General features: G+C 40.0%; 1 protein-coding gene across 1 annotated transcript in view; it reads left to right on the plus strand.

The window, feature by feature from the left end:
• SDK1 (sidekick cell adhesion molecule 1) overlaps nucleotides 1-22,315 on the plus strand; it is a 419,426-nt gene that overhangs the window by 309,837 nt on the left and 87,274 nt on the right. Inside the window, exons 19-23 of the mRNA XM_075165332.1 lie at nucleotides 2,500-2,692; nucleotides 5,947-6,045; nucleotides 10,976-11,167; nucleotides 12,941-13,062; nucleotides 21,248-21,357. Of these exons, the coding sequence (XP_075021433.1) occupies nucleotides 2,500-2,692; nucleotides 5,947-6,045; nucleotides 10,976-11,167; nucleotides 12,941-13,062; nucleotides 21,248-21,357 (716 nt within the window). The remainder of the gene's footprint in view (nucleotides 1-2,499; nucleotides 2,693-5,946; nucleotides 6,046-10,975; nucleotides 11,168-12,940; nucleotides 13,063-21,247; nucleotides 21,358-22,315) is intronic.

Raw genomic sequence — 22,315 nt, forward strand, 5'->3', positions numbered from 1 at the left:
GTACTCAGAGTAGAGGGTGCTTAACAGAGCACTTGTTGGTGCTTTGACCAGTGGAGTGTATGCTAAGAAGGTAGCTGGAGTGGTTTATTTCTGTCTCTCAGGAAGGACTGCTTAATAGAAACTCCTTCAATGGTTTGGCAATATGGGCATAATAAACGAAGGGTTTAAAAATATTCATGGAAAGAACGAAGAGAAATCTTGTAGGAATCACAGAGCAAGAAAAGAGAACATGGGTACCTTTTTATGGGCAGGGAGGAGGAAGGTGATTTAGGTGTTGGGTGAGCCGAGAAGGATGTGTAGTTCAGAAGACAAGCTGTGAATTGAGGGATCGCAGGTGGATTTTAGAAGTTTTGGAAGACTTGCTCCTTCTCTAAGAATTTCTCAAAGTGACGGAGAAACTGAGATAGAGCTATGCATAGGAGTCTTAGTATTTTTCCCATCTATATATTTCTCATAAAAAACAGTGATGGTTTCAGAATCCCACCACTGAAGTACTATATACATGTAGATGGGTATGTCTGTTTTTTCTGGAGAAAGAATCAGCTCTCAAGACTAGGTGACTGACAGGGCTGCAAAAGTACCTCCTGAAACCTCAATACAGACGTAATACTTGGCTTCTGTTCAGACTCTGGAGAGTAAAAGCACTTTTTGGGCTCAGTGGACTGCAATGCACTATAATTTTCTGGTGCAAGTCCAAGCATGGTGAGCTCAGTCAGATTTGCAAAAGTCGTATTTCAGATTTTTATTCTTTATTTTATTCAAGCAGAGTTTTAGTCTGAAGATCCTTAGTCTCATCACATAGCTACTTCTAATTTATGTTTTGGTTTCTTTAGCAATGGTATAAAATAACTAAAATTGTAATTTGTATCTGTCAGCAGTCAGTGAAAACTTTTGAAATGATCAAAATTTCCCTTTCCTTGGATTTCTTTGTTTGCAGTAGATTGCAACAGCTTTACCATTCCTGTTTCTCATAGGGATTGTGAATTGCAGTACAGAGACTGCGTGAGAACATTTCTGTCAGTTACTTCTTTTGCATAGTTTTTTTGTATGATTTATAAATTACTAGTAGTCAAAGCTAGGCCTTTGCTTTTCTCAAGGATTAAACACGTTTTTTCCTTTAACTGATGGAATTGTTCGCCTTTATTTTCTGCACGTTTCCTGCAGGCTGTGCAATGGAATGTACTCAAAAAAGAGAATTTCAGTCCTCCAAAGTTATAAATGCCGATTGTAATCCACAAAGGTGATTTAGAAAAGAAAATAAAACTTACTATTCCATCAACCATTTTCCATTTTTATCTTTTCATTGAAATTTATTTGCATTTCAAGAAGTTGTAAAATGCGCCTTTTCAAATATGAAATATTCCTGACAAAATTACTCCTTATAGTCCTCTAACTGTGCTTTCTGATTATCAGAAACTAAAGACATTGGCTAAATGTGTCAAATACGGCTCATTAAATTGATAATAATTCTATTCATGTTTATGAGCCTGAAAGCAATACAAGTAGCACGATTTACACAGATATTGAGTAAGGCCTAGAATTTTAACATGCTTATATAAGCCACAAGATAAGCATTTTTGGACAAAATAAAAATTTCATAAGCACTTTAAAGCTTTAGATCCCTAAGCTGTTAAAGCGATTTCAAAAATTGTTTTAAAATTTCAAAGTCATTTGCCAGAAATGAATTTTTTAAGTCCTCATTTAGGTACCTACACATAAGGTACTCCACTTTAAAAAATACTGATCACCCAGAAGATCCACTGAGGTGAATGAAACCTGGAAGAACTGCGCACATCTGACAAGGACGCTACTTTAAATGCATGAAAATGTCTTCAGGAGTCTAACTTGTTGGACCCAGGTGTTGAAAATTGTAGTAATCATCTTTACAACCATTTTCTATTCTTTCTGTAGTTCCAGAACCACTTGAATCATTCAGTTTGGATATCCGCAAACTACCGAAGATTGTCATGCTCTTAGCCTGTTAGGCAAGGCTGGTCAAAGGGATGCTGGGGGGCTGTGGGAGGGGAAGGAGGATTTCCTCTCTCTCCCCCCTACCCCACTAACCTCCCCAGCCCCTGGGATCTTTAAAGGAACCCCAAAATAAGATGAAGCACCTATCTCATCTCAGAGTAGCACTGAATGTACTTTTCTTCCTTCAGCTTCCTTTCAGCAGCAGAGCAGCCCAGAGAGAGGCAAAAGGCTCATGTCATACAAATAATCATTCGCAATAATTTTGGCATTGTTCAGTAGCAGACATTGAGAATTGCAATACCTCCGCGGTAACAGTATATCCCCCATCACTAGTGAGTATTATACACATCCCTTCAGTTACCATAGTAAGAGTGTTATATCCATCTGTTCAGCGTCAGAGCTGACAGTAGTTTAACAGCATTGCTTGTTTTTTACAATCAGATTAAGATGGTTTTGGCAGCCAAGCATACTTTGATTCCAAATAGACACAACTTCTAATGAGAGCTCATCCATGTTTCAATTTTCTAGCTTCTAGCATGGCCAGTGGATGCTCCAGAGGCTGTGACTATAGTCGCCATTGCTCCAGATTTTCATGGTGTTCACAGTGGCTGCATCACCAACCTAAAGAAATACACTACTTACTATACATCAGTTCTGTGTTTCACCACACCTGGCGATGGACCACGAAGTACACCCCAGCTCCTGCGCACCCTTGAAGACAGTGAGTAGTCAGCGCTGGCAGAGAATCTCAGTGCTCGGGTTTTCTTTGGTTGGATATAAAAGCCAGAGTTTTCAAATCTGGGCACTTAAAATTGGACCTCAGGTTCACAATCAGTTTGCAATCTCTTGTCGAGTCACTTTGCATCAGACAATGACCTCAGCCAGTTGTCTGTGTGTGTTCTTTTAGCCTGTGGCAGATATTTTGGTATTTTTTTCATTATGGACTAAACCTGCACGAATTTTTTTACATTGGTCAGAAGCTGAAAACTTCACAGTCTGGTTCAGCTAACACACAACATGTTGTCTATGGCTGTGAACGCTTATGCTCTTAAATCCATGTTCAGGCATCCGAATAAATATGATTTGATCTTCTTAGGAACTGAGCACGGGAACTTCCTGTGGAGGTCAATGATTAATTTATGATTGTTTTGTTCTGTTATTCAATATATTGAAAATGTCTGTATCTGTATTATATTGCAAGTGTTTGTATAAAAGAACCAGGATCATAACGGTGTGGTAACTTTTATTCTGCAAAACTGGAGGCAGCATAAAATAAAATGAGCTGGATAGTTTAGCATATAAATTATTTCCTGCATCAGAAAATGTTTTGGCCTCTGTGGCCCCTTGGAAGTGTTTGCTCAAGACATATTTGGGACTAACAAGTCTAGTGTGTGTCTGATGCAGATACCTACTAAATTGCAGTGGTCCTTGTAGCTAACAGTGTGTCCACAGTGATCTTGGCTCTGGCCAGCGCTTCAGTATCTTCCTGTCATGAAGCATCATAAACATTGCTGCACATTTACAGATCTGAATCAGAATAAAAAAATGTCTAATACATCCATTAAGGTATTGTTTTTAGAAATACTACTTTGCCTTAATAGGGATCTTTTAGGTTAGTCAATGTTCCCGTAAAGAAAAATCTGATTATCATTAACATTCACAGAAGTGAGGCTCAAAGTGCTAATCCCATTTTTCATGAGATACTCTTGAAAGAACATGAAGAAAATTAAATACTTTCCCTGGATTTTCCTTTTGTGGTTGGTCTCTTCCATATGCTAGACCTGAGCCCCAAAAGCAGACTGTAAACTTAAACCTTTGCTAGTTAGAAGATCACAAAGATAGCAATTTAACTATTAGAAATCTATGTGAACCATTAATATGAGCTCATACATGTTTATCTGGGGTTAAAGCAAAAGGCATGAAGGAAAGAGAAACATGCATTAGGTTCTTGTGTGTAGTATTAACTTTTTTGCCTGTTTTCATAAGGAAATGAAGCTTTTGACAGTGATGATTTGTAAATGTATTCGACCGTCTGACTTAGGTCCATCTGTCTTTCTCCCTCCAATGACATTTGAACCCTGTGGCTAATTTCAGTGAGTACAGAAGAGTAAGAAACCAAAGATACGAGACTCCTAAGATTTTGCAAAAATTAATCAGCTGGGAAGAGGAAAGAGACTATTAATATTTCTGCTGAAGGAGAGGCTGCAGAAATGAGCCTTAAAGACTTTGTGCAAAGTGGGAGAAGGGGCAAGGTGTTGGGAGTATCTCGGGGAAACGTTGGGATCACATGCCATTTTAAACAGAAGATGCCATCATGAAACATAAAAGGAGAGAAAGCCAGACTTGTATTTTGTAAAACATTTAAAACATTTCTTGGTATGTGCAGCTGCATGCTGCAAGGAGCTTTCCAGTAGAGGTGAGCAGGACTTTTTTTTTTTTTTTTTTTGGTCCTTCAGAATTGCTTTCCTTGGTTTTCATGGTGGCTGTGAAGTTAAATGCAGGATGGTATAATGCATCTTTGCAGAGAACTCATTGGATCTAAGGTGCTTCAGGATTTATGTGGTGGGAAAAAAGATTCGAAAGGACTGTCATTCATGTTCTCAGGTGATAATTTTCTGTCTGTGTAGCAAAGTTAGGCAATCTTTTGGAAAAAAAATAGTGCAGACAGATCTGTTTGCTGATGAACTGTGGGTCAAATATAATCTGACATCCAGGCAGAAGCAGTGTGTCCTGGCTTGGAGTAACCTGCACCTGTTTTTCATTATGACGCTAAAATTGGGCTGCAACTGCAGGAGCTAATTGGAGTAAAGCTTTGTGAGTATGCGGTTTGCACGTCTGTAGATACATGGTCCCGAATAGTGCATAATTGCTGTGCTCTTGTTGGGTATTCCTGAGATCGCTACCAGATCAGCAATTCTTTCTGTAATGCTTTGACTACTAGATATCACAGAATGGATTTGGAAATTTTCCTCACTAGGATTGCAGAATTGCAAATGTGGTTGTAGCCAACCTACTGGCAGGCTTTTTTTTTTTATCATAGCTGGAGGGGAATGAGAAACTGGACTAAAGTGAAGAGGAAACAAAATATGAAATTGCAGACGAGAAATTGCCAACTGATGTCAGTGGAGCTGGAGGATACTCGGGCAGGGATCCAATGACAGAAGCACAGTGAATATAAAGTGAACAAAAACTCCTTTTTCCAGTACATCGATTGAAGACAGAACAGCAGTTGGATCAAAAATCAGTCAGGATGTCTTCCTTGAAGATCAAAATTGAGGGAGGATGGCATATTCTTGACAGTCATTCCATTTCATGCTCTTTCATTGCACACTAGGGAGCTGAAATTTTTAAGAGCTCTTGAGCTACATCATAAAAATCCTTTAAAAGTTTCACACACTTGTATTCATTTTACTGAAGACACTTGTCATTATGTTGGACATTTTTAGAGTTGTTTTGAGAGAATCTGTCCAAGCAGTGGCTTGGTGACTCTGTCCTTGCTTTGACCTTGCAAAGGCAAAAGGCTCTTTCCAGGTGAGGGGGGTGCTGGTGGTGTTGCTACTGTCCTGAGGCCAGTTAAGCTACACACAGCAGCACCGGTAAACACCGCACACCATCATTGAGGGAAAACAGCAAAAGTAATCGTTTCCAAGCTTACCAGCTTGATTGTTCTAATTAGATTAGATCAAGAAGAAAGGCAGAGAACAAGTTGCCTGCCAGTCCCCTGCTGCCACTCTCTTTAGTTCTCTGCACAGGTAGGATGATGACTGGATAAAATAATTTATGTGATGATAGCCAGAGTGCTTCTTAAACACCTCGTGTTCTCCCCTCTCCCCTGCAGCTCTCACTGATGTTTCCAGCAGGCTTCCCTTGGCCCCGGCTCAGTGTTTTATTTCTTCAGCCCTAACCTTGCCACGCGAATCAGATCAAAAGTACGTGGGGTTCTCCTGTTAACAGATTTCCTTTTCTGATTGCCAGAGCCAGGAGCGGTGGGACACCTGAGTTTCACTGAGATTCTGGACACGTCTCTCAAGGTCAGCTGGCAAGAACCCGTAGAGAAAAATGGCATCATTACAGGCAAGTATCAGCTGCTATCTCCTTTTTTTAAATTGTTTTAAGTGCGTGTATTATTGCAGTGAAAAAATGTTTGCGTAACAGAGCGTTTAGGGAGAACCGGCTACTGCAAGCGCTGGTTTCCTGGTCCTTCTTTTGGGTAATTGAAATGTCAGCTAGGGCACGTTATAGAAAGTATGGGTCCAATTACTGGCAGCTCATGACTGTGGTCACTGAAAAGGCAGTCTGTATTAGAAATCAGCTCCCCGTGGAGTTTCTGGTCTTGTTAAATCTTCCGTGACCTCCACCTGCGTTACTAAATTTCTGAAACTTTGTGAGACAGTGTTTGGCCTTTGCCCCAAAGGTGGGGGGTGCCTACGTGGAGTTTACAGCTGCAAAATCTAGGTTGGCATTGCTAAGATTTGCAATCAAGACCAAGCCTGAAATCAGCAGTATCGTTTATCTGTGATCAAGTGGTCTGGCTGTGGACTGCGTGACAGAATTTGCATGTCATTACTTAATTTTGTATAAACCATCACAAGGGTTCAGAACTCTCTTGTTTCTCTTTGATGAGCTTGCCATTTGACAAGCTATTTATCTATTTACTGTATGCCAGTGTAGATACAACAACAGCAACTTCATTATTTTTCATAAAGGAAGCTATAAATAGTTGAGAAAAACTCTAGTTCTTATCAACAGAGGCAATATTGTTTTCAGATGGGAAACTATTACAGCTGCACAGGATGGACATTCCATTTAACAAAGACTTTCAAGGTTTTGAAGTGCAAGAAAGGTCCCAAATTTTAAATTACTGGAGCTAAAAATCATAGTTGGGAAGGAGAAGATCATTTCACATGGATCAAAATATTTTGGTTTGGGAGCATTGACATTAAAATGTTTAATTTTTATTTTTTAAAAAAATGTATTCTAATTTGTAAAAACAAAACACATTTTAGGAGTTAAAAAAAAAAAAAATCAGACTTTCTCACCCCTGAACATTGAAATGTTCTATCAGTCTAATTTCCTGAAGCATTTTAACTTTGACAGGTCTAATTATTTTGATAGGACTTGCACTTGTCAGTGTTTTCTCTGTGTATCTGTAACATGCACCATTTGTACATGTGTCTTCTGAGCTGTTTATAGTATATGTGGAGTCCTTATGCAAATCATCTTATGCCTTTAAACCATAGTAACCTTCCTGAAATATGCATTGATTTAAGTGGTTCGAGAACAGAAACTAATGACTTCTGAAAGCAGAGCAGTATTGATTCAGTGAAGATAGCCAAAGACTTCAAGCCCGAGTGCTTAAATTTAGGTACCTAAATCCAAGTCTAGCTATCTAAGTAAGATGATGTAATACTCATCCTCGTTAAGCACGTGTTAGCAGCACTATGCTTAGTGTTGCAGAATTGCTTTGCTAGAAACAAGCTGCTGCCTCCCAGAATGGGTTGAAACCTGGTAAAGCACGATGGTGGACCATGTTATATTTGGGGCAAATTGTTTCAGAAAGAATTAACTCAAGAAGCTCTATTGTTCGTGAAGAAACACCAGTGTAAAAATGCCCAGCAAAGTTTATAAGGAAAAAGAAATGTCCTTAATGATGCACATTGCATTTGGGCTAGAAGAAAAGAATAGCAGAATTGTTTATGACCTGCGTGCCTCGAAGGTTTCTAGAGGGCTGCTTGGAGATCTGAGTGCTTAGGGAGGCAATTCTTCATCATTTCTGCTCATTGATATCTTTACTGGACCTTCTTGTTCCATGCACCAGAGCTGGGAGGAGGAAGGCATGGAGGGTGGCACCTGGCAGCCAGCCTGCTCTGGGAAATTGCCCATTACTCTTGCTGTGAATTTCAGTATCTTCCTCGTTCTCTCCGTAAACATTGATTTATGAGGACCTGGATGTAGACGGACAGTTTGTGATTGGGTGTACTGCTCTCTTGTAAAGAATTTACTCCAGATCAACAGAAAATTATTTCTGAAACTCCTCTGGTCATTAGTTTCCGTTAGGCAGCGTTTTGCGGAGAGGGCGTAGTGCCAAAGCATACGGGAAGACTGTGTGGCACCTTTCCTATTCTCACTTACACTGAAGCCAGAGGAAACACTCAGCCCAGGCCGGCTGGGCTCCCCCGTGCACATTTCTGGCAGTGATCACGTCTGTAAAACAGAGCGCGCATTTTTACCAACCACATGTCCTAAAGTTCTGCCCATCTGTCAGTCATTGTGGCTTAAGTGCTACTTGGGGGTACAGTGGATGTTGTTCCTTTCCTTCAGCGTTTTTTCATCTGGTTTTGTTATGCATGATTACATTTGGCTTTGTGTCTGCTCGGTATGTATGTATGTATTTTCTGCTTGCATTTTTTTATATGACTAGAATTTAACTATACTTTCGGGAGTGAAATATCCAACAGTAGATGCTGCCTCTTTGCCTTTTCTTCAATTTGCATGTGAACTCAGGATATTTTTCCTGGTGAACATTTTTTCAGTAAACAAATACACAGACTATGTGCCTAGTGGGTGGGAAAGCTGGGTCTCATCCCTATAGTCACAAGGGAGAAAACATAAAATGTTCAAAGAATAATCACCAACATTTGATGTATATCCAAAGCTTTTCTAGATGGGAGAGAAGATATTTCAATCACTTAAGATTGCCTAGTGCATGGCAGATGAAACTTTCTATTGTTCGTAAGCAACAAATGGATAGGGAGAGCATTAAAAGTCCTCTGCTTATCTTCTGGTTATTTATTGCTTTGAGCAACCCGTTTTGTTTTATTCTGAGATGATACTTCTTGATTCCCTCTGCCAGCCCATGTGTACGGTTCAAAGCAGGCATAGCGGGGTCGTCCCCAGCTCCCAGGCAGACAGATGAGCCGCGGCGTGGCCCTTGCCCAGCTTCTGCTCCATCCATGGCTGCACACGGACATTCTGCTGGCTGGGGCCACGGCTGCTAGTCTTGTGTCCTCTGTTGGGAAGTGGGGAGAGGCACAACGGCACCTTCCTCAGACTGCTGCTCATTCTTCCACCTTGCCCTGTCTGGAACAAACAGCACCCACAGCTTTTGGAAGAAAGGGGTGTTTGTGATGGTCATTCTGTTTGCAAGTCCTTCTGGCCTCTTTACTGAGCATCAAACAGAGTGGACAGTCATCCCCCACCTTTCTGTTCGCCCTCTGTTAATAAAGGCAATAAAGTCCTTAAATTTTGTCAAAATCTTCATACAGATTATAATCTTGCCTATACAACATAAATGATAACGATGTAGTAATGATAATGGTAAATGATTCTCAAGCCTTTTCAGAGAGCATCAAAACGCCACAGTGTCTCTGAGATATTGGTAAATTACTGACTTAATTTATTCCCATTCAGACACTTACTTAAAACTGCTTCCAGATGAGCATTCAGGAATTTTTCCCCTTCCCCTAGGTAGTGCATAGTTAGACAAGCGGTTGTGGTGTACCTGGAATTGTTGAAGTATCACCTCTCTTTATAACTGCCCCCTTACCTGAGACATAATTAGTGACTATGTGAGTACTCTGAGCCCATTTTCATGCAAAATTAGGTTAACATGAATCTTTGTCAGTGATGGCAGCTAGCACCGGAGGAAGGATAACATCTCACACCTCTCAAACTGTCGCAGAAATATTTGTCTCGCCATGCTTTTAGTTCATGAGATGATGTTTTCTTGTTGATTAATACCATAAGGTATTTTGCTATGTCAATTTGTATATGTTAATCAGCTTATCATGTTTTTTTTTTTTAAAAAAAAAAAAAAGGGAAAAAAACCTCAAGCCCCCCAACTGGTCTGAATTCCTCATCTTAGATGATGGGAACAGGAACCCAGTAGGGAATTTCTTTAGCCAGCTTGCCTCGTGCATGGTTCACTCAGTGGGGTTCCTTTCTGTTAGCCCTTTTCACTCACTTCCATTTCTCAGGCATTCAAGAGCTATGTGTATTTCTTTCCCCCCTGAGTCAAATCACAAAGAAAGCTGCAATCAAGCAAACTTTTCAGACATGCTCTCTGGAGGCTGGCACAGTGAGGTTCAAATGGGTTCAAAGGAGAACAAAGTGGGACTGGGCAGGAGGAGGACAAGCAGATTTGGAGGTAAAATTGAGCAAATCAGACAGTAGAAAGTTTCAAAAGTTCTTGGAAGGCAAATGGTTATAAAAGTGATAAAAAGGAAAGCCTGGTTATGATAGAAGAATAATATGGAGGTCAGAGTGAGTGCAGTTCTGGACAATACATTGGCTACACTATGATTTTGAAAGAAAGGGTAATGATTCACCCCGCTAAAGGATTTGTGCGAGGAACAAGCAGTGGGGAGTAGAGGTTTTTCAGTTCCTAGAAGATTCCCACAATGTTCCTGCCTGATGGTTATTGTCAGATTTGTAAGTATTTCTAGACATACAGCAGTGAGGGTTACTTCAGCCTGGAAAGGGAGTAGCCCTACTAAGCACATATAGATTTTTAATTAGATATTCTAGCTAGTGAGATGTTATATTTTCCACTGTGTCTTCCTATTCACTTCATAGAGTTCACAAAATGAAAGTCCACCCTTCTGCGAGATTATCCCCAGGTTTCCTAGCCATTTCATAGCAAGCACTGTGTAGCCATAGAAAAAGAGACAGACTGTTGAGACTCCATGTCCTCCCCCATCTGTAATCTGATGGGCAGACGATACCCCATCATCTGCGTATTGCAGCATCAATTGCTTATTGGAAATAATATTAGAAAAATACTTGGGTATTTTAGCCTGTGTTTACTTCAACATTTTTTTTCTGCTTATAAAAGGTGACCATACTGGAGTAGAGTAGGAAACAAGTCCTAGCACCATTGACTACAAGCAAATCTTGCAGAAGCAGGAATTTACCAGTCTCTGGCTTATTGTATAGCTGTGCTTTAGAAGAAAGACTAGACCCTACCTCTGCTACATCCCCTGACTTCTGTGTAATTGTTTTTCAGGGTACCAGATCTCCTGGGAGGTGTATGGCAGGAATGAATCTCGTCTTGCCCACACGCTACCCAACACAACGCTGGAGTACAAGATCACGGGGCTGTCATCTCTCACCACCTACACAATCGAGGTGGCAGCTGTGACCGCAAAAGGGAGCGGATGGGTCACGTCCTCCACCATCTCTTCTGGTGTGCCCCCAGGTTGGTAAAACTCCATAAAACAAGTTAAAATGGGCTGATTCTTTGTGTTTCTGTGTTCCAAAGATCACAAATTACTTCAGTTCAGTAGTAATAAATATGGTTTTATTTATAAAACATTGGAATTCTTTACCACATAATTTAAATTTAATTTTTAGAACAGTTCAAAACATTAACATGAACACACTTGCAATTTGAAATTACCAGAAAGTTGAGGCTGTTTAATACAAAAAACGTTGTAGGAATGGCAGGAGGAATGGACAAAGTAATAAAGTGGATACAATACAGAATCTCTTGACATTTACAAAGTAGCGTAAGAATGAAGCCTGAATCAATTCAACAAGTGTTGCTTTGGGGGGAAAAATAGAGTCTGGATGCTTTAAAAGGGAAAGGTTTTTCCATTTATAAGTAGTATAGCTTATGTTGCCTATGAGAGGACATTTGTCTAATGAAACTAAAATCTTATTTACAAGATTTTGGAGTTGTGGCCTGAGAAAGATTTGGGAGGAGGTACTGCACTGTCTGAGTTACTGTTTGGGCATCTGTAAATCTAGTCTTTTTGCATTTTGTTTTTAAAATTCTGCATTCTCCCTCATCCAGTATAGAAAGCAAACTAAAAAGCCAATTCTTTCCTCAAACAAGCAGTTTCAGTTAATTTATAGGTTATAAAAGTAGAATTTTCCAAAGTGGAGCAGTTAGTGTACATCACTGATGGTAATCCAGTTTCTCCTTTTCCAGTATTTTTGAACTTGGAAGTATGCTTGCCTTTCTTTCCCCTAATCATAGGTAATTGTGACAAGCTGTAGGCTAGATCAATGCCATGCTCCCTGTTAGCCAGATAACAGTGTTAGCCTGTTTGGTCAGGGTTAGTTTATCGATCATAGTTCCCACAAATGTGAAGTAAGAATCAAGAAATATTGTGTGTTCGTGCATACGTGAAATATTTGCCAAAAAGCTGCCCATTTTTTGCCTGTTGCCTTTGCACATAGTACAACATTATGAATTATTACTGATTATAATACTGATTTCCATTACTTATGAATGCAGGTACTATTGGGAATTTATTCTAAACAATCTATATTTAATCTCTTTCCTGGGCTTGCTTTTGTTGATAGTTCAGATAATATTAAAAATGTAAATGCCGCTGTAAGCTTGGCTGATGTGAGGTAAAGATCTCATTGGGGCTGCAGATTTTTCCCCTAGAAGGTCACCCTCTTTATTTGCAACAGAAATTTTTACAAAATCACCTACTTTATTCAGGCGTCAGAAATGCCCTCTAAAACCCATCTATTATAGGTCAGTATAAGAATCACAAAATCTTCCCCGTACACCACCCAAAAGTTTGAGTCTTTTTCTGTTGTTAAAGTTGTATGTACTTTAAGAAGTAAGTAAAAATTATTGTCTTTCAATTCTGGAGAAACAGAAGTAGGTGGCTTGGCAAGTGACTGGCAGGTCTGGAGCGGGAAAGTACCTTCCCCCCTGAGCTACCGCGCTTTGTCAGTTTTGCAACTTCTCTAAAACAGTAGCTGTAATTCAGTAGATGGGCTCTTTCTTTTCTCATTTGATCTGTAAAAGTGTGGTGCATGCTTAGAGCAACAGAAATAGTAATGCTGTATGTAATACTCTGCCAAACAGGAAAAAAAACCCCTCAGCTATTTGCTCTATTATAATTGTTACCAAGGTATTTTATACGCTGAAATCCTGAATGTCAACCTGCGTTACTGGGCCCTAGACAAAGAGTGTTTCCACCTCTCACTTACATTTCTATTTCTTCAGAACTTCCAGGTGCTCCATCCAACCTGGTGATTTCCAACATCAGCCCTCGCTCGGCCACGCTTCAGTTCCGGCCAGGGTACGATGGCAAAACCTCCATCTCCAAGTGGATAGTCGAAGGCCAGGTACATCCCGGACAAAAAGCTCTTAATGAAGTTTCTGAGGGGTTAAGGAGGGTCTAAATAGTGAATTGCTGTTTGGATTACAGTTTTTGTTTAAGTTGGGATCGAAGCCCTTCAGTAAATGGCCTGGTGTGGTGGCTGTTCAGGGGGTCCTGGAAAGGTTGGAATGCAAGGGAGCTCGGGAGGCTTAGGTGAGAAATGTCTGTGCGGTAGCCAGAGAGAAAAGCATCATATGAATGCTGTAACTTCTGTTCACAGGAACAAAAGAAAAATATGATATATAATATATGTGTGAGAATGCTTATCCTTTAAATAATTCACATGGATTTTTGTAAAGCAGCTTTGCTTATGTTCAGAAAAACACCAGATGCATCATAAGCAACACATACAGCTTGAGTCCATCCATTTATTTAAAAAAGGATTTGAAATCTGTGTTTAGGTTCTGTTAGGTGTATTTTCAAACCAGATGCAAACCTGGAATTATTATCTCATATAGTCAGAAGTATAGGAAGAATTGCACTGAACAGTAAAGATACCATTATTCATGAGACTGAGTGTATTTTTCTATCTTGTAATGGAATATACTGAGGTTTTCTATCCAGGCCTCTAGATATGAATAGGATGAATTCTCTTCTTCATCAGCTTTAAACAATATCCCTCTCTCCACTGTCATTATGCCTTGGAGGAGTTATATATTCCTCATTTGTTCTTGTGACAGATGAGCTTTGCTTCTTCCTTTCCACCCACAGATCTTTATAAATAATATAATCTGTTTTTAAGACCAAATTGGACTTCTTAAATCACCGTCACCACTTAGACATGTTGATACAATCACTTCACTTGGTAATGAGATTGTTGTGAACAAGTTGGTACATTTTGTACCGTTTGCATACACGTTATTGCATATTACAGAATTAAACACTGAAATCCTATAATATGGTGACTTGGCACATTCTGAGAAGCATTTTTGTTCTGGAGCACCACATTGATATTGCTAGGAATTCGTTGATTCTGTGAATTGCAGAACGCCACTGAAGTGAAATAAATTTGAATGCTTTAAAACTGCAATAATAATTACCATGAAGTTCATCTGGATCCTTGAAGAGCTCCAGGTACAAATAGTGGTTGAAGGATTCTTGGAGTGCAGGGAGGGAAGGGAGGATCTTTCTTGTTCACAAACCCTCATCAACATCTCATGAGTTGCTAGAAAAGTCAAGGGGTTAGTGGTTCTGATAGATCCTGGATCCAGGAGTATTTGCTCCATTTGGGGAAGGAGCACAGCCAAAGTCTTTGTGGAGTCTGGGCAGTTCTTTTCATCACAACTACCCTGAAAGTTTCTTCTGCACCGTACCTCACTGTTCAGCTTTGGCACAACAAGAAATGTTGTTCGAAGTGGATTTAATTTAAAAAAAAAAAAAAAATTCTTGCTCACATGATTAACAAAGATCTTTTCAGGTGTGCAGAGAAACTGGTGACTCTGTAAGGATATCCTGTTTCCAGGATGGCAGCTGCATATAATCCTTTGTTCACAGGCCCTTTCTGGCAGCGCTCCACTCAAACTCTTTTTCTCTCTTAAAGTGCAATTTCACAGCACCTTTAGCCAATTAAACCAGAGCTCTCATTGCTCTGCTCCCGTTCCCTCTCCTCATCCCCATCACTCCTACCAAGAGTTTCTTACTCCTGCCTTCCACATGCACTGTTTCTGGTGTGATCACACCCGGAGCTGCTACAAGGCTTGATCCAGCCAAGAACAAAGACTTTCAGACAGATCAACTCCCTGCACAGACTGTGACATGTGTTCACACATCTGGGTGACCAGAAGAGCACCATTGCGAGGGGAGGGGATAAGAACACGCTGGTGGGCGCAGAGATGAGGGCAGGAATGCCTCCGTCCTGACTTGGATCTCGGCTGCCGTGGACCTGCCCTCTGGACTTCATGGGTGTTTCTGCCTGCCTTTTAAAGACACACAAGCTTTGACAAAAGAGCTGCCAGTGACACCCCAGTGTTCACTTATGCCTTTCATGTTGTCTGTTCTAAGCAGTGATATGTCTCTGCTGGGATGCAGACTACTGTTGCAACATCTGTATTTTAGCATAGAGAACCATAATTGTTCCTTAGGACTATGGTAGATTGAAGGGCAGTGGTTACACCCCACCTACAGCAGTATTTTCTAAACAGAAATATAGGGAGGATTTTTTCCTTCTGGATCTTTAATTCGCTGGCTCATGTACAGCTTTTAATAGCCCTGTTAAGTGTTTCATGCCTTAGTATTAAATTAAAAGGCACTTAAGGCATAGTTTTGCATACTATGATTTTAAAACAGGTGGCATTGCAGCGTGATAGGTTCAATTTAACTATAAAACACTGATCAATATGTTCTTTTCAATTAATCAGTTGAATTAGAGAATAAAGATTCTGTCCAAGCAGGTAGAGGGTACATTTCCATCCCTCCACAAATTTTTTGAACATTAGCCTTTCTGAAAGTTTGCAACAAGGTGCAAGGGTTCATGACAAAGCATGGCCAACAAATACATGGCAGTCCTGTACTTCATCTATGTCCCCCTCTGTTTGTACAGCTGGGTGATAGCTTTGCATTGGACATCCCTTATATATTGTGTCTTCTCTTCCATCTCTACTGGGAATATATCCTTTACTCTAAATGTCTGAGTCCTTACAGACAAACTATTTTATATTCACACACACAAACAAGCTGCCACCAACATGTTTTTCTTCTTTGTTCCTTTATGTGATACAAAGCTTCCTTGATAAGGGCAGGTCTAGAAAATGTTCCAAGTATTCCATTTTGGCTAAGTGCCATTTTTGAAGCCTGATACTTCATGAACAATTTGGATTAAAAACACAGCTGGGAATTCCAGTTGACGTGAAATTTTGTACATCTGGCCTTGACTTCTGCTTTTTGTGCTGGGGTGTAAATTCACAGGAGCCACTGTGGAACTAATTTTCAATTATGTCAATGAACATGAGAGGAGAATCAGGTCTTTAAGATTTTAGTGTTGGTAGATACTGAAGAATCAAGTGTTAAAAATCCCATTTCTGTGTTTCTAGTGAAGCTACATTCTGTACTTCTGAAGGGATTTCTTAAAAATCACTAGGCTGTTTCTTTTCCATCTTTCCATCTGGACTCAGAGGATTGGAGGAAATTAGATTTGCAAACAGAGAACTACAAAAAAGTACCAATGCCATTTAAAAAATACTTCTAACATTGTTTTTCCATTACATACAGTATAATCTAAAGAGAAGAGGGTCTAATGTAATATAAAGGTTCTGCTGATACCTGTTCTGAAGGACCAGCAGTAACTGTCTTGTGGCATTGACACTCACAGGTAACATGTTCATCCCCAAAGAATTTCAGTAAATCCTTCCAATCATCCTGTACTCTCAGATGCAGTTAGAGTATATATTGTAGACATTTTTTCTGGCAATTTGCAACCAAGAATGGCACTGAATCCCTGCTGTTGTTCGCGTGGTTTCGTATTTGCACTCTCTATCTGCTGCAGTCCAGTTTCACCTTATTTTTCTCATGCTGGATTTTTCCTGGGGATTTGTCAGGAGAAGTACATAAATGACGTCATCATGACTGTGCCTTGGACCGTGCTTGGTCCACAGCATCAAGCTTTCCAGTGGCTGATTAGAAAAGCCGGGCTAAATTCTGCTGAGTTTGGTGTGTTTTTCTGGTGATTAACGTCATTGTGCAGACAGCAGAAGACCTGTGGAACAGCTGAAGGCCACTTATGAAGAGGTATGGCAAGTCATGGAGCCATGAGTATATGGGCTAATATAGAGAGTTTTTGCTTAAAGCCTTTCTGCTGTTTTTAGAGAGATTTTGTATGAATATCATGGTGAGCGGTAACAGAGTTTCAAAGTAGTAAAACCTTTAAAGTATTATCACTGTATTCAATTGTAAAGCTGTGAGTTGGGAAAGATGTTGCAACTTTAACCATGAATTTATCTGGTTTTGTGGGTTAAGTCAGTGACCCAGATAGGATTCATCCATTGTATGAGGTGATTCTCTTGGTGTCGTTTTTACTTTGGAGCTGGTAAATAAAGTGGCTGAAACTCTGACAATTTTATGCCTTTGCCAATCTTTAAATCAAAAATGGCTGAATCGATTTAAGGATTTTGTAAGAAAAAAAATTGCACCCAGGCTGACATCCTGTGAACCGAATTTCTCCCAAAGCGATTTCAAATGCGTGAGTTATGGACCTCTATAATGAAAATTCTTGACATATCTTGAACTATGGTAGAACACAGGGTACCTCTATAATGTACAGAAACATTGTGTTTTCCTTTCCTGCAGTTAGTACTTCATAAGTGTTCAAAATTTTGGAAGTATTACTGTCTTATACAAAATATCACAGCAAATGATTTTTTCATTCCAAATTTTAATTATTTTTGGTTTCGTTTAAGTCAAAATTCTGCAACTTTGCTCATATAGTGCATTCCATCAGAAAATGTTACGTCACTTTATAAAATATATAATGTTTTCCTTTTCCTTTAGAGAAACTAATGCATAGAGAAGTAAAGGGTTCTGACATCACTTCCAATATTGTTTTATACTTCTCATTTCTGTAATAATAAAAGAATATACCCTTTTATTGAATGTAATGCCTTGGGAACAGCTGAGAGATGGGAATGAATACGTGCTAACTTGTGATGGCTGATCGTTATCAAGAATTGTATGAAGTGTCTTGGTGGACATAGGTGTTTTTATTGTGGCAGTCCTGCGGCCTCCTGGGGATTGTGGCCTTGTTGTACGGAGAACTGTTAAGACGCACAGTGCGTTTCTTAAGGAGTTTTTATGCCGACGGTAACAGAAAAGCAGTTGGTGTTCTCATCTGCCTCCTAAAACAATGCACACATGAATATGTGTGCGTCTGTCAACAAACAATCCTTTTCTGAAGTTTGCATACACTGTTATCCAAAAAACAGCTACAAGAAAGAAGCCTCCAAATTAACTTTATTTTATGCAGAGCGGCTCATAGTGGACTCTCTTGCCCCTCAAAGGACTCTTTTATCCTTACCACTGCCCGTAGTTCTTTTTGCCCCGTGGGAATCCCTTTGTACTCTGATTCTTGAAACTGATACGTTTCCTCTGATCTGACATCAGAGTGTTTCAGCAAAAATAATTTCCTTTTCCTTCAAGAGCCTGAAACTTGGAATCTACTATAGATCTTGCGGAAGTTAAAAATATAGAAGTCCATCACTGAAGGTTCTCTTCCAAGACTCATTTCTGAGATTATTGCTAAATAAGTGAAACTTGTTTTGAGTAGCAGTGACCTAGAATTGCCTGGCCACACGAGTCAGAGGCCATGCAGAAGTCCCCAGGCTGTTCACCAAGCTACCCCACACCCATTTACCCTTCAATCCTCTTACTTTGGAAAAAATCCCCACAAAAGCAGCACACTTAAATTGTGCTACTGCTTTCAGTAGAAGATCTAACCCTTTGAGTTAGTTTCCCAAATGCTGGCACCAGATCCTGGGAACATTACAAGGTATTATTCTAACTAAAGCAAGTTCCCCATCTATTTTTCTTAAAATCTTTTGCTGAATCACAGAACTATACCTGTGGTTGATTTTTTTGCTGCCTCTCTGTCATTACTTTTTGGCAGAAAATTAGTCCGAAAGTGGTTAATTGGAACCGTCTGCGCTGCCCTTTGCCCAGGGTCCCCCACCTCCCAATAGAGGTAGTGGCCACCTGTTTACCAGCTGGATCCCGAGCTTGGGAACAACCAACATGCCGGGCTTGGTTGGCATCTGCCCTTTCCTCCTAGGCTGCACCCGTCATTCCTAGCAGGGAGAGCATTCAAAACCAGAAAGCTGTCTCCTGGGATAGCTTTCGAGGGGCTTGCTGTAGTCCTGGGCACATAGAAGCTTTCACTGCTTCTCAATCAGTAAAAGATCCTTAATGTTTGCAGCCAGCTGGTAAATGTCTATCTGCAAAACAGGTGGGGGGTTTTGGACACCTCTCAAGCTTGAGTCAATGTCAATTGTTCACAGCCCTGTGGGCCGCTGGGTCTGAACCATGTGGTCCTTAATGTGTATTAATGACCTGCCTGCTGCTGCATAACGATTGAAACCTGTGGTCGTCTTTTTTTTTTTTTTGCTATGCAAGAAATATTTTGAAAAGCTCTTACTGTTCTTAGAATACAAAAAGACGACTCACTCACTACTGGAGATTATTTGCAGCCTCCAAAGCATTGTGGATCGTTGCTATACAGTTACGGCAGCACTTTGAGGTGATGCTGTTGAGAGCAAGGAATTTTGCAAAAATAAGCATTTACTGTAGACTTTCTAGAGCATTAATCAAAAACTCTTTTAATAAAGAGTGTTCTGTGTTTCCTTGGCTGAAATCAACCCCCTCTTTCTTTCTTTGTTCATGTAGGTTTTGTTTAAAAATTCTCTTTATCATCTCTTTGTTCTCTGGGTTCAGTTTAGGGCTGTTCTCTTTTACCGTGCAGACCTGTCTCAACTTGCTTCCCTGAAGCTTCTGCATCCATGGACTTTACTAAAATTTATAGAGCTCAGTTGGGACTGGGAATTTTAAAAGGCCCATAATCTTCACTGACATCTGTTTTATGTGTCGTTTGGTGTGTGGCTTTGACCTTGATAACCAATAAGACTGAAAGGCCCTTCAAGACCTGTGCAACCACATCCCTCCATGAAAGCAGTCCTCTGCTAGGAAGATCACAGACGCTTCTTTTCACAGTGCAATGCAGAACTTATTTCTTTGGCCTAATTTTCCTTGTGTCATTTCTGCATGCACAAACATAAATATGCAGCCCATCAAGTCCTGGGTGAGCGAAGAACTAAAACATCTATAAATAAATCAGGCTGCTTCTCCTGAAGGGGAAAAAAAAAAAAAAGAGTGAATGAAACCTAATTTTCTATTTGAAGTACTTGGGGTGTGTTAGATACTTCGGGCTACATTGCCTGTTGAGTGCTTTGACAGTGTCTATGGCTGTAACTAGTATATAGAACTCGTAGGGGATCTGTTTAAAAAAGATTAAAGGAAATAGCTCTTTACACAGTGGGCTGTGAGCTTCTGGAATTTGTTGCCACAGCAGTCTGTGGGAGCAGATAGTGTCAGTAGGTTAAAAAAGGATTAGGCATCTTCATGGATATCAAGTCTGTAAATAGACACTGAAGGGAATAGCTGCCTGTGTATCCTCTAATATCCTTCAGCCCGTGATTGTGGATACCAGGGTAGGGTGAGGGAATTGGACTGCAGGTCCTGCCCTTTGTGGTAGGGTTGAAACACCAGAGTAAACGTGCGCAGTGCTAGGGAGTTCTCTCCGGGAGTCTTGTCCAAGATCCCCTGTGTTTCAGCACTTGTGAATCTCCAAAGTGAAGCTGTTGCGGATGAGTGATTTAGATCCAGCCACCTACCGCCTCTCTTCTATCTCTTCCACGCTCCTACTGTGGCTCTGACGCACACAACCATGCTACTCATGCTGCCATCTTCCAGGGTCCCAGGTCAGACTCTGGCCTTTCTATCGTGCCTTGTTGACTTCCTTTTAAGTCCTGATTCATCTTCATTTTATCTCCAGAAAGCTGTACGGAAAGTAATGCTCTCAATTCTCATCATCGTTTTGTCCCTTCAAACACTGCTGTAGCTGAGGGACTGTGTTGGGCAACATGTTGTGATTAATTAATAGAAAGGATTGCGTATGGAAAAGTCTGGTGTAAGTGCAGACCAGCAGATGAGGTTAAAACACTTTTGTTCTTTGACTTTGTTCTTGTTTCTCTGTCTTCATTTCTGTGGCATTTTGCTTCCATTGAGACTTACTTAGTATGCATCAGTTCCTGCGAGTTATTATCAAGGCTATTTTTCATTTTGTTATATTACTACTTGATACTTCTGTATTGTGGCAGCAAGATTGAACAGGGTATTAGTGCTCTCATGGTGTTTTTCTGGAATAGATCTTATCAGAGGATCCCAATGAAGTCCCAACAGGTACAAGGAAACTTGGCTAACTTGTCTGTGTTGTCGCTTTACAAATAACTAGTGCCTTGTCATGTAAAAATGAATATTAACTGGATAATATGTATTTAAAAGTACTTGTCCTTCCACTGCTGTGATGACAGACATTGCAAAAGAGGTTATATATATAATTCTTTATATAGATAGTCTGCTTTTGTATTCCTTCTTACCTCTCCCATGTACAGGTTGGTGTACTGGGTGATGAAGAAGAGTGGGTGAGTCTTCGTGAGGTGGAGAATGAACCTGATGCTCAGATGCTGGAGGTACCGAACCTTACTCCTTACACTCATTACAGGTAAGAACAGCAGGTAATTAGCTGCAGCATGAAAAAAATGAGTAAATAGCAGCATGGAACAGCTTTCCTAATCAGAAACAGCTGGCTGTGTTTCATAATCTGAACAAAAGGGAAAAGGTTTGCTGTTTTCATAGTTTATACTTAAAATTACTTGTCTGATAGTGTTAATTGTAATTTACATACAATACAGTTCGTAACATTAAAAAGGAAATCCAAGTGCACAGTGAAATGCTTTTATGAGTAACTGATATCCTGTGACTTCCCTCATCTAAAGGGTGCACCAATGTAACATCAGTCAGTGACAAATCAATTGTAGTTAACTGGTGCAAACTTGTAATTATATATTTACATCAGTTTAAACATCGTTTTATTGATTTTAGCTTAATTTGGTAACATCAGTTAGATGAAACCTTTGTTTATAAGAATTTACCAAGTTAAGCTTAATAGATATATGCAATGCTTAAACTGATTGAAATGAATCTACGTTATGGGTGCACCCCAGTTAAACGAGATTGATTTTTAAATCAATTCAATTCAAGTGATGCGTTGCTTTAGTATAGACAAGATTTGAGAATTTGAGGTACTCAATCCTAATGAAAAATACTTTCCTGAAATAGCTTGCTAATGTAAAGGCTGGTTGCAAGGACGTATAGTGGCAAGTGTTAAATCAGGTTACTAGAGACTTGTCCACTTTGCGCTGGCTGAAGGGCCTGTTACCTAGCCCATGTGCTGCTGTGAGCTCGTAGTAGGTGCAAGCAAGTAAAGCTCACAAAATTTACAATTAATTCAGTGCTGGTAGACTAATTTTTCTCCCTCTCCCCGGAAGCCTAGGACGATACTGAATTTCTCACAAACTCTCCACTGAAGTGTTTTACAGGAAAGTGTTTTACATCCTCAAGAGCTAAACGTTTTACTAAAAGCTCTTTGAAAAGTTTTGAACTTGAGCAGAGATTTCTGG

The sequence above is a fragment of the Calonectris borealis genome, chromosome 16 (genome assembly GCF_964195595.1).
Source record: "Calonectris borealis chromosome 16, bCalBor7.hap1.2, whole genome shotgun sequence".
Classification (NCBI taxonomy): Eukaryota; Metazoa; Chordata; class Aves; order Procellariiformes; family Procellariidae; genus Calonectris; species Calonectris borealis.